Consider the following 13,103-nt stretch of genomic DNA (forward strand, 5'->3'; position numbering starts at 1 on the left):
AGATGTTCTCGTCCCAATCTCGCTCCAAGATTTTGCAGCTCCGATCTCAGTTAGCTCAGGAGAAGAAAGGAGAATTACATCAAGATAAAGGCTATTGCTGATGAGATGGCGGCAGCAAGAAAGAAAGTTGATGATGAAGATCTCATTGCATCCAGATTATAATCCGTTTGTTTCTTCGGTATCTATTAAAAACAACCTGTCCCTGAGCAATCTCTATGCACAACTCCTCTCCTATGAAGCTCGGCTGAATCAACAACATGCATATGAGGGACGCTTCTACTCATCGGCCAATGCTATGTCCCATGGCCGTGAACATGGTGGTGGTGCCTGGGGTCACAGACGCGGCATCTTCTCTGGTCGTGGTGCTCCAGGGCCATATGGTGGTCGTCAAGGTTCCTCAAGCACTCCTGATTCTGATGAAGGCCTTCTCTGTTAGCTTTGTGAGAGATATGGGACATAGTCCATGATTGTTGGTACATATTCAACAAGAAGTATATTGCTCCTCGTGATGGTGGTTAGAAACCAATTAAAGCCGGATCACAGAAGTCGGCCTCGTCTGCTGTTCCCTCGTATGGAGTTGACACAAATTGGTATTTTGATTCTAGATCTATAGATCACATAACCAATGATCTTGAGAAGCTGACGGCAAGGGAGAAGTATAACGGACAGGACCGGATCCATGCAGCCAATGGTAAAGGTATGAATATCAGCCTTGTTGGTCAAACTATTTTTCATACCCCCAATCGTGATTTTTCCTTTAATAAAGTTCTTCATGTTCCTGCGATACAAAAGAATTTGATCTTTGTTCATCAATTTGCCACTGACAACGATGTCTTTATTGAGTTTTATCCTTCTTTTTTTGTGTTAAGGAGGCATTATCGTCTAGGACATCATTCATCTTCCATTGTTAGTCGTGTCCTTAGGTATCATAATTTGTCATTCCATGAAAACTCTAATGAGTCTATTTGTGATGCTTGTCAACAAGCTAAGAGTCATCAGTTACCTTACCTAAGGTCTGATAGTGTGTCTAGTTTTTCTTTGCAATTAGTGTTCTCTTATGTCTGGGCCTGCACCCAAGTCAGTTGGTCATTATCAATACTATGTAAGTTTTAATGATGATTTCAGTAAATTTATATGGATTTTCCTCCTAAAAAATCGATTAGATGTGTTTCAATGTTTATTAATTTTCAACAAAATGTTGAACGCTTATATAATTGTAAAACTTTGACCATACAAACTGATTGGGGTGGTGAATATCAATGATTAAACTCCTTTCAAAAAGTTGGTATTACCCATCACGTGTCTTGTCCTCATGCCCATCAACAAAACGGTTCCGCTGAACGTAAACATGGGCATATCATTGAGGTTGGCTTAGCTCTTTTAGCTCAAGCATCTATGCCACTTAAGTTTTGGGACGAAGCCTTTCTTACCGCCACATATCTCATTAACCGAACCCAAGTCGTGTCATTGATTTTTCCACCCCCTTGACACGTCTATATGGTGAGACACCTAATTATTCCTTTCTTCGTGTGTTCGGTTGTGCTTGTTGGCCTAACCTTCATCCCTACAATAAGCACAAACTTCAATTTCATTCTAGGCGATGCGCTTTCTCTTCTAGGCTAGAAGACAACATTGGCACGACTACTGAAGCTGATCCTGACGCCAATCCCGAGGCTAATTCACCTGTGCAAGCGCCGTCATCGACAGATTCGGTGTCCGCCTCTACCTTTGTGCCACCTGTCCCTCCACCTGCGCCTCGATTTTCACCTCTGCCCGCATCTGACATGCTACCGGGATCTTCTACGGTGCCTTCTTTGCCGCTGCTTGGGTCACATGGATCTGATATGCCGTCGATAGGTTCTGTTGTGCCTGATGCTTCTGCTGCCTCGTCTGGTGCTCGGCATCTTCCTCCTCCTCCGCCTGGTCCAGCGAGATCAATTCATGGCCCCATCAGGGCCTCTCCACAAAGACCTACAACTCGCTTGCAAAATAATATTCGCAAACCCAAATCCCTACTAATGGAAATATTCAGTATGTGTTGCTTAGTGAGGTACGTGAACTGGCCTCTCTACATAATGCTCTTCAGTCTAATGATTGGAAAACCGCAATGGATATAGAATTTGATGCTCTTATGTGGAATCATACTTGGCACCTTGTTCCTCCAGATTTAGCTCACAATGTTGTTGATTGCAAATGGGTCTATAAGATCAAACATCATGCTGATGGTATGATTGATCACTACAAAGCTCACCTGGTTGCCAAAGGTTTTAAATAACGGTATGGTTTGGATTATGAGGACACATTCAATCCCGTTGTCAAGGCTACCATCATTCGTCTTATTTTGTCTATGGCTATGAGTAATAACTGGAGCATATGACAACTAGACATTCAAAACGCGTTTCTACATGGTGTTCTGGCGGAGGACGTTTACATAAAGCAACCTCTTGGTTATACAAATAAAAACTTTGCCACTTATGTGTGCAAACTTGACCAGTCTCTTTATGGTCTAAAAACAGGCTCAGAGGGCCTAGTATTCTCGATTGAGCAATAAGTTGCAGGAACTTGGCTTTCATGTGTCAAAGGTTGATACGTCTCTTTTCTTTTTTTTAACATGGTACGAACGTTGTCTATTTTCTTGTCTATGTTGATGACATAATTGTGGTTAGCTTCGATGATTTGGCTATTGATTGGCTCCTGAACCATTTCCGGGATGATTTTGCTTTAAAAGATCTTGGCCCTTTGCATTATTTCTTGGGCATTGAGGTGACGGCTAGTTCTGGTGAGCTCTTGTTGACACAGTCCAAGTATGCTAAAGATTTGATTTTTGAGGCTGGTCTAAAGGATTGTAAGCCGATGCATACTCCTATGGCAGTTTCCGAGAAACTTCAGGTTGATGTTGGTGATCCTCTGGATCTTGAGACTGCTACTCGCTATAGAAACATTGTTGGTGGCTTACAATACCTTACCTTAACACGGCCAGATATCGCTTTTGCATTTAATAAGGTTTGCCAGTATTTCCATTGTCTAACTTTAGTTCATTACTTTGCAGTCAAGCATATTCTTCGGTATATTAGTGGGACTATCAGCTATGTTTTGAAGTTTGTTCAGTCCTCCAATGTCATTAGTGCCTTCTCGGATGCTGATTGGGCTGGTTGCTCTGATGATCGCAAATCTACAGGAGGTTTTGGAGTGTTCTTTGGTGCTAATCTTATATCTTGGCAAGCGAAGAAGCAGGCTATTGTCTCTAGGTCCAGTACTGATGTTGAGTACAAAGCTTTACTCAATGCTACGACAGAAATTATGTGGGTTCAATCTCTTCTAGATGAATTAGGAATATCACAACACAAGGTGCATATTCTTTGGTGTGACAACATTGGTGCAACCTATTTATCTACTAATCCGGTCTTTCATGCTCGAACTAAGCATATCGAAGTAGATTACCATTTTGTGAGGGAACGAGTTGCTAAAAAGCAATTAGATGTTCGTATTATTTCTTCCCATGATCAGGTTGCTGACGGCTTTACAAAGTCCATACCAGTACACCATCTTGTTGAGTTTCATCGCAATCTCAACGTTTCAAGTGACTAACTTTTTCACGTTTAGATTGAGGGGGATGTAGAAGTAAACGTGTAATAGGTTCGAACATATCATGGTATGCATCTAGGACTTAGAGTCCTATATGGTGTAATCCTTATATCTTATCCTACTGAACTTGTATCTTATCCTACTGAATATTGTTTCTAGGGATATATAATGAATATGCCGGTGCCCGTAAGCCGTTCCAATCAATCTTACACCCATCGCGCCCAACATTAGTAGCTGAGTAGGTGGTCTGGTCTGGTCAGCAAGAAGTGGGGGGCATAATAATTAATTAGGACCCCGATTGATTGACTTGGCTGCCAATTGATGCAAAGTAGTGTGTATATGCTTTCTTTGTGGCTACTCGATCCGATCCGATCCCTCCATTGAACTGAAGAATACAATCAACAAGGCATTGTTGCAGCAGGCTAGATGCTACTCGATCATCCAGTCGGGGTGCAGTTCGTCTCGCACATGCATCTGGTGGTGGCCATCACCATCTATCAATTTAGTGGCACTACGCCTAAATTGCTAGCAATCTCTATAATATTTGTCCACTGTGTTTCATTTCATCTACATGCTAATTAATTAAGGGGAACAAATAAAGAATTATGCCCTGCTTTCATCCCTCATCACCAATTAATTATCTGCGCTGTGGTGTATTATACATACATACATACGTATATATATAGACACAGAGAGAGAGACATGATCAACTCCATTAATTATCCATCAACACAAGTAGATCATATCGGGCCTGGCCTGGCCTGCCGAACCTTTGTCCACTTCCCAATATTGGCACATACTCCCCTGTTCCGAAATAACAAGGTATTTTAGCTTGTCTTAAGTCAAACGGTTTTAATGGTTTTAAGTTTAACTAAATTTATATAAAATAGTAATAATATTTAGGATGTCAAATGGACATAATTAGATCTATTATGAAAATATTTTCATAATTTACTTATTCTATGTATTAGATGTTAATACTATTATTTATAAATTTGATCAAATTTAAAACACCTTATATTTCAAACTGACGGAGCAGCTAGCTACTGGATACGTAACGTGTGAATTGAAACAAATAAAGAGGTCAAGCACGGCGGCTGAGGTGATGAGCGACTAGCGCACCATCTATATATCACCACTGGGCCTGCATGCTTCACCATAGAATACAATATATAGATACCATAGTCTTCTTATTCTGATGCGGCCGGCACGTACTTATTCCATTATATTGAACATGAAATTAATTGAATTAGTCTGCTACTGAGAAAGGAAACGACACTACAGCAGAAGCGAACGTATAATAAGGTTGCCTGCACATTCTGATTATTGCATCAAGTGCCCAGCTCACTCTTTCGGCAGGCAGTCTTTGGATGATCACCCGCCGGATGAGCAACCAAGCACTAGCTATATATTTGATCATTCCATTCGTCTTCGTTTTGGATTCATAGATATTGTTATTTATAACAAAATTTATAAGTATAAAAAACCTAAAACGAACTATAATTTGGGACGGAGGACGGATGGGCAATCAAGCACTAGATATTGTTATTGTTAGCTAGTCATAACCTTTTTGATCATCGTTCTTCAATATATTATTAAGCACTTTAATTTATACTCGGTATGATGAAAGAATTTCCACTACCTGCTTGATCGTGGATGAGTTTGTATATGTTGTCATCGGATCCTGATATCAGGTGATGATTGAGACAAATCACACAGTACTAATCATTACCAAGAAGAAAGAAAAGAATCTCACTTTGTACTTTCAGCTAGCTAGCTGGTCTTTCCTCACAACAGCAAACTTTAATTACATTTTGTGCTTCTGGAAAATATTAATTATGAAGCATGCAATTATTACTAGATGTAAATTTTTTACCCTTTAATTTTCTTGATGGGAAAAAGCCACGCTAGCACATCTGGAACTGTAACATACAGTAATAAATAGTAAAAGGGAGGAAACTTTAGGATGTTGAGCTGGAACCCCTCTAGCTAGAATGGTGGGAATCATCTACTGTATTTTCCTCTGCTGATTCCAGATTACCAGTGTTGACACCCAAATTATTAATCTGACTGATGAGGGTCTTGGGCTTGGGCCGCCTTCAAAAGCTGCAAGGGCGGTGGGCCGGTGGTGGGTACAGGCAGGCATACCACCAGATTACCAGAGGCCCTCCTCCCTCGTTTGAGCTGATTTTTCTAGTAAATTATAATATAGAATTGCCAAAATGATCGATCTATAATATAATATAATATAGCTGAAACAAGAGGCATATCCCTTTGTGAATGAATACGGATGTGCTGCAACTTTCAGCTTTAGAGAAGAGAAAGGAGGGGCCATGCCAATGGCAATGCCAATGCCTAGCCTTGGCTTGGCTGCTGCGGACCACTCACTGCTTTTCCCTCCCCCTCGTACCTCACAACCTCACTCCGCTCAGCTGGTATCCCCTTGTCTGGCCAAAAATATCCCCTTGTCTGGTCTCGTCTCGTCTTCACAATCACAAGGCAGCAGCTGGGAAGGCAAATGCCAAGGCAAGCTGTTAGCAGCTAGCAGGTGTGGGTGTGGACGGTAACCGGCAGCTGCGGTGTGGTCGTGTGGTGCGGTTGATCTATCCAGTATCCGCCCCGCGCGCTTCTCCGCCAACCAAACCCAACTCCCTCCCCTCCCCTCACCGGCAACCTCTTCTTATCCCATCCCAAGGGAGCCCGCCGTCCTCCCCACCAGCCACTCCTTCCCACCACTTCCCAGCCTCCCCACCCCAGCATAGCAAAGGACTAGCAATGTCGGCGCTCGGCGCCCTCTCCGGCGGCGCCGCCGGTGTCGCTGGCCTCCTCAGCCTCCGCCGCCGTGCAGCCGCGCCACCACCACCCTCTGCGCTCGCCTCCTCGTCGCACCTCCCGCCGCTTAAGTGCGCCGCCGTTCCCGATGCCGGCCACCTCGTCTGGGGCCGCCAGCTCCGCCCGGCGCTCGCCCTCCTCCCGTTCCCGTCGCAGGCCGCCAGGAAGCAGACCCCACGCCCGCCCGCCGCCGCCTCCGCAGGGTCACTACCTTCCCACCCTTGATTGTTGTTACTGTGAATTAATCATGTACTGTTCCTGCTTGCAACAACTCGGATTCTTCTAAAGATGATTGCTTGCCACAGGGAGGCCAAGCCCGCTGGTTTCCTCAGCAAGTACCCTGCCCTGGTCACCGGCTTCTTCTTCTTCATGTGGTACGTTTCACGTTGCGTGCATTGCGTCTTCTCAGAGCTCAGCTGCTTTGTCGCTAGCTTGTTCAAAGAAAGATAGCTCCTTGCACAAGTTCTTCTTCTTCTTCTTGTTTTTTTGAAAAACGTTGTTCTTCTGCAGGTACTTCCTCAACGTCATATTCAACATCCTCAACAAGAAGATCTACAACTACTTCCCCTACCCATAGTAAGTCAAACTGCGCTTTCCCAGCACTCTCCTCTTATTACTCCATCCGTTCCAATATATCTAAGTGTATAGCAAAAGCTATGCACCTAGAAAAACGACAATTTGGAACGAGGAATTTAAAACGGAGGGAAATTAAAACTGTACGTACTGCTCCTTGCAGCTTTGTGTCGGCGATCCATCTTTTAGTGGGTGTCGTATACTGCCTCATCAGCTGGAGTCTCGGTCTCCCTAAGCGTGCGGTACAACCTCACCCTCCATAGTTTTTCCTTTTAGGGACCTACTACTACTTACTGCACTATAGCTTGTTAATAAAAGGGTTTCTTTTATGTGAAAATCTCCTAATGGGAATAAATGAATGTGTTCATTACTAGTTCCGTTGCTTGTGCATAGTCCCTTAATCCCGAGGCCATGTATCTTTCGTGGAAATCAATGATATATGAATCCAACACAAAACCATCTTTTTTGTAGCCTGTCAATGCGAATCTCCTAAAGCTGCTCTTTCCAGTGGCGCTGTGCCATGCTCTTGGTCATGTCACAAGCAACGTCTCCTTCGCTGCTGTTGCAGTCTCATTTGCCCACACTATTAAAGGTTCTTCTTTTCTTCCCATTTATATTTCACTGTGGATTCTTCTTGACCCTTTCCTGCTCTGTATGCTCATGCTCTTATGTTTCATAATCGCAATACAGCTCTGGAGCCCTTCTTCAACGCAGCCGCTACTCAGTTTATCCTTGGACAGCAGGTTCCCTTGTCTCTGTGGCTGTCCCTTGCCCCTGTTGTCATTGGTAATTTTCAATTCAATCCTCTGATACTTTTTGCTACTTAAGTTGCTAATCACAGTATCTATTGCAAGGTAAAATGCAAGATGGCATAATAAGAATACCTTGATCTCATGGTGCATTATTTCCCCCCCATATATCTTTTTCCCCCCTCTCCACTGGGCTGAAGAACACTGCTATTCCAACTTTTACTTTCCTTTGTGTTTTGATTTTCGACACTTGGCTACAGTTTAAGTAGACATCTTTCTTGTTCAACCATTCTAACCACATTAAGATCACCAGGTGTTTCAATGGCATCCCTCACTGAGCTCTCATTCAACTGGACTGGCTTCATCAATGCCATGATATCTAACATCTCCTTCACTTACAGGAGCATTTACTCCAAGAAAGCTATGGTTTGTGCTTCTTTTGTTTTAATCTCTTAGGTAGCTATGATTTGCTTTGTTTTGGACTCTTGCCCTAACTATTGTACTAATCATTTTCATCATTGCAGACTGACATGGATAGCACCAACGTGTATGCTTACATCTCAATAATTTCTCTCATTGTTTGCATTCCACCTGCACTGATGGTAAGTGCGATAAAATTCTCTCAAAGTAGTAAAAAGGATCCGTATGTATTAGATTTAATGATGTTGTTTGTATGTTTCCATAACTGTTCAGTTTGAAGGGCCTAAACTGATGCAGCACGGATTTAATGATGCTATTGCAAAAGTAGGTCTGCAAAAGTTTGTTACGGACCTTTTCTTAGTTGGACTGTTCTACCATCTGTATAACCAGGTAACCGGTTCCTCCATATCATGCAAATCATAGAAACACTTCTTATGTGAATGATCTGTCATTGGTTTTTGAGCTGGCTCGTCACACAAAGTCATAATATTGCACTTTATTTTATTTCCTGGGCGATACAATCAGCACTTGCTGGTCTACAATTACTTGGTTATGATGTTATGTTACCAAATAGACGTGCAATTTTATGAACTTAACTGTCTTTCATACGTTATTAGTAATCCGATTGTGGGTTCATTGCATGACAGGTTGCTACAAATACTTTGGAGCGAGTGGCTCCTCTGACACACGCTGTTGGCAATGTGTTGAAACGTGTGTTTGTCATTGGTTTTTCAATCATTGTTTTTGGTAAGTGAACAGTTCTTCTTTTCCATGTAATGAACAGTGCATATATGTCTTCCTGTTGCCCCGTTCTGTCTGACGTGCTTAAGCCTATCTAACAATTGCTAAACGCTGCACTGAGCAGGCAACAGAATCACGACACAAACTGGTATTGGCACATCCATTGCCATAGCTGGTGTGGCCATGTACTCTTACATCAAGGCTAAGATTGAAGAGGAGAAAAGGGTAAGTTTTTATTTATAGCAGTTATCACTAGGTCTCCTGAAACCTGAATATCAGTGGAGACACACATCATTGCTGACTACTGGTGTCATCTTTCTGTTTTCTTAAATCCAGAAAAAGAAGAGCGCGTGATGAGGTGAATACTGTTAATATGGTCTCGGGTGGCTGAGTTGTACTTCCTGAGACAACATCGTCGACAATCATGACTTCCTTGTTTTGTTTTCACCTTGAGTCATTTGGTCAATTGTTTGTTCCCAACCTGGTGTTGAACAACAGCGCATTGCAAGATGGTAAGAAGAGCAATCTACTTCTTACCATCAGAACAGATGATCGTGGCGTGAGCATGAATATGTAGAAAATAAACGCTCATACTTGAAAGGCTTTTCGTTTTGTATGTGATAACTGTGTAAATTCTGTTTGTGGAACTAGCAGGGATATATATTTGGGTTCTTAAATAAAATTGGTCCCGGGTAGACTACGGGTTTCGCCTCTGATCCGATGGATGCTGGTTATGATTGCACTTGTCAAACGCATATCCTGCATTCCTGCTACACGTTTCGTTTCAGCTGCTTACTACCTTGAGAACGCACGTCAACCTGCTACAAATCTACACATGGTTTGGTCATCTATAAGAACCTGAAATAGTTCCGCGAATAGTTTAGCCAAAATAGCCATATTCGTCCCTCAATTTTGGCTCAAGGGTTAAGTTCGTCCTCCAACTTTTAAATTAGTAATCCCTCAAGTTTCGTTTTCAGGTCAAACTCATCCCTCAAATTTTTAGTAAACCAATTTAGTCCTCCATGTTTCGTTTTTTTTTTTGTCAAACTCGTCTCTCAAATATCATTTTTCTACACATTTCACTCTTACTACACCACCTTTTCATACGCAACTGGTATTCCAATATATAATGTGCACTATCTATTAGTTACCATAACCAATTCTTGTACACGTATCTATTGTGGATTATGTGTTTAACTCAACCTTTTTTATGCGCAACAGGTACTGTGGGTCACTACTTTTTGCCAAACCGTCCACTGTACTCATTGGTTTAGACCAGTTATTCTTAGAAAATTTCCTACTAACTCGTATGGAGGTAATCTGAATGCTTAGCCAGACTTAAAGGCTAATTATTCTTGGCAAACTAAATCTTTATATTTACCGAGACTTACTGAAGAAAAAGTTGGAGTACACGTAAAAGTATACCAAGATAACTAAGATATTTAAATATAAAAATTTTGAGCTCTTGAGGGATGGGTCTGACCAAAAAAAATAAATTTGAGGGACTAGATTGGCTGGTTGAAAGTTGAGGACGAGTTTGATCCAAAAGTGAAATTTGAGGGACTAAATTGGTCAATTTTAAAGTTGAGGAACGAACTTCACCCTTGAGCTAAAGTTGAGGAACGAAGATGGCTATTTTGCCAATAGTTTATCAACAAAAGCGAGGGGCAGCGTGAAATCCGTATGTTAACTCTTTCCCTTACTCAACTCAAACGGTCATTGTAACACCCTAATTTTCAACTTTTGCAATTTAATAAAATTTGCTAGAAAGTAAGTGCCTCTTCTAAGGATTTTAAGGTTGCATTTAAATTTTCTTAGAAAATTAAATCTTTTTCAAAAATAAATTAATGAATTATAGGAGTTCATTGTTGCATTCATGCTGGTGCGTTGTTTTTGGTTGCTTGAATTCAAATTTGTATTTGAATTCAGTTTTGAAATCATATTTGTTTTCCTTTTTCAAACATTTTCTTTTTCCCTCTTTCTCTTTTCTCCCTTCGGCCCATTTCTCCTCTTTCGGCCCAGCGGCCCGGTGCCCCGCCTCCGTCGCACCGCGCTCGCGCCTCCGCCTCAGCCCACTCCTGCGCCGTCCCAACTCCCACCTCAGCCTAGCACCGCGCCGCTCCTCCGCTTCCTCCCAATGACAGGCAGGGCCCGCTCATCATCTTTATCCTCCCGCCGTTCCACCCGCGCTACAACCGACTCGGAGCCGCATCCGAGTCCGCCGCGCGCTCACCTCCGTGTCCTCCGCCTGGCTCGCATGCCAAGGCTCACTCCTCCTTAAGCTATATATACCGCCACCGCTGCACCCTGACCCCCACCTAAAACCCTAGCCACCTCGCCTGAGCTTTCTAGCGCCGCCACCACCGCCACCCGAGCCCGAGCGTCGCTGCCGCCGTCAATTTCCTTCGCCGCTGCCTCTCCGTCGCCAAGAGCACCGCCCGAAGATCCGCAAGAGGGTGAGGAGGCCGCCTGTGGGGTTGTCATGCTCTCCCATGGTTTTTCTCGCATGTTCACGCTCACCGGAGCCGCGCCCTCGCCGTCGAGCCGCCCTCTGAGCCTCGCGCCATCGCCACCGCGAAAACCACCCCGACAACACCCTAGACGTGTCCGCCGTGAGCTCCTGGTCCTCCTAGTCAAGTTCCCATCCCAATCCGTGACCGGGCACTCGTTTTCGAGTTGATTCTGGCAAGTTCACAGCTGCCGCGCGCTGCCAGGTTCGTGTCGCAGACGTCCTCAACCGCTCGATCTAGATCCGACAGCTCGAATTAGATCTAGCCGGAGTCAACCGGTCCGCGTACTGATCAACTCCTGCGTCGCGCTGCAAGTTTTGCTAAAGCGTCCATGATCTTTCTGCTTTTTGCACCCGCAGTCCATTGCAGTTCCAAATTAATTAGATCTAGATCCTTTTTTTCTTTCATTTTAATCCCTGAGCTTTTGCAAAATAGTGCCCGCCATCCTAACCTTGCTCTTTTGCACGTTAAACCTTCGGTTTATACGCGTAATTATATTTTAGTCCTCAGTTTCTTCAAGTTTAGCCCCTGAAAGTTTTAAATCTTCGACAGCAAGCCCATACGCTTTGTTTAGTGCATATCTTTAGCATCCTAGAACCATTTTAAGTGCTTCTTGCGTCCACGAGTTCATCTTAACGTGTAGATTAGTTTTATGAGCTTGTTTTTCTCTATTTATACTGTTTGATGTACTTTTTTCTTATTTTATTCTTTTGCTTGCTTGTATGTGCTCGTGTGATTGTGTTAGAAGGACCGCAGCTCGAGGATTTCGACGGTCTAGACTTTGAAGACTACAGGCAGCCAGAGCAAGTCCCAGAAGGAAAGTCGTGTCCTTGACCATAGCTTGATCTTAAGAACTTTTACTTTTATGTTCAATAACATTTATGCCATGCACTTTAAGTAATAAACACGATGGGTCCTAATTAAGGAGTGACTAGTTTTATTCCCTGTACCTTGACCAACCTGGGTTTACATAATGTTGGGTAGTTCATGCTTAGTTGCTCAACTTGGTTATTGTGATATTAATGAACTCAATTATTAAACTAGTTTTATTTATGCTATACCTTTTATTAATACACAAGATTCCTTGCTTAATTGGAACATGGAGAACCACCCGGGAAAATAGTACAACCACAAGAACTAAATGGCTCTAGTCTTAGTTAATTAATTAGAGACTTTAGTCTGGGGTAATCTTACCGAAAAGACAAGAGGGGCGGCGGCATATAGGGTATAATCCGATCCTCTTAGGAAGTGAGCTTTGCTAAGACACTATGCCCACTAAGGAGGTTTATGCTCTGCTACTAATTCGGAAACCTTAACGGGTTGCCACTTACAAATGAATCTTTGTAAAGGTCTCGTAGCGTCCCTATGCAATCACACCTCGGAAGTGTGGTATTGTGCCTAGCCCGCGCAGCATGGTTGGGTCGAACTTTTACACGACTTGTGGGCAACCTTTGCAGAGTGTAAAACTGATCGATCAGCCGTGCTTACGGTTAAGAGCGGCTTGGACCCTCACATGATTAAATTATCGAAAGACAAATTAAATTGTTGTTATTTATTTCTGTTATCTCTATTTATGTTCATATTTAATATGGGTGGTATAAACTTACGTACAGTAAATGCTAATAAAACTTGACCAACCAATTAAAATGTTGAAATGCTATTAAACCTTAGCATATCCTTGATTGGTCTTACA

General features: G+C 42.9%; 2 protein-coding genes across 2 annotated transcripts; both read left to right on the top strand.

Annotated features, from left to right (window-relative positions):
* The first annotated feature begins 302 nt into the window (after positions 1 to 302).
* On the top strand, positions 303 to 3,588 carry LOC106804322 (uncharacterized mitochondrial protein AtMg00810-like). Its single transcript, XM_014805174.1, has 3 exons — positions 303 to 440; positions 2,517 to 2,530; positions 2,667 to 3,588. Exons 1-3 carry the CDS (start codon positions 303 to 305, stop codon positions 3,586 to 3,588), a joined length of 1,074 nt encoding a protein of 357 aa, XP_014660660.1.
* Positions 3,589 to 6,271: 2,683 nt separating this feature from the next.
* LOC101778270 (triose phosphate/phosphate translocator, chloroplastic) lies at positions 6,272 to 9,614 on the top strand. Its single transcript, XM_004967282.4, has 12 exons — positions 6,272 to 6,620; positions 6,723 to 6,791; positions 6,928 to 6,993; positions 7,154 to 7,232; positions 7,462 to 7,582; positions 7,681 to 7,776; positions 8,053 to 8,165; positions 8,264 to 8,341; positions 8,433 to 8,549; positions 8,807 to 8,906; positions 9,025 to 9,125; positions 9,237 to 9,614. Exons 1-12 carry the CDS (start codon positions 6,361 to 6,363, stop codon positions 9,252 to 9,254), a joined length of 1,218 nt encoding a protein of 405 aa, XP_004967339.1. The 5' UTR covers positions 6,272 to 6,360; the 3' UTR covers positions 9,255 to 9,614.
* Positions 9,615 to 13,103: the final 3,489 nt, after the last annotated feature.

This window comes from Setaria italica, chromosome V, assembly GCF_000263155.2.
Source record: "Setaria italica strain Yugu1 chromosome V, Setaria_italica_v2.0, whole genome shotgun sequence".
Taxonomy (NCBI): Eukaryota; Viridiplantae; Streptophyta; class Magnoliopsida; order Poales; family Poaceae; genus Setaria; species Setaria italica.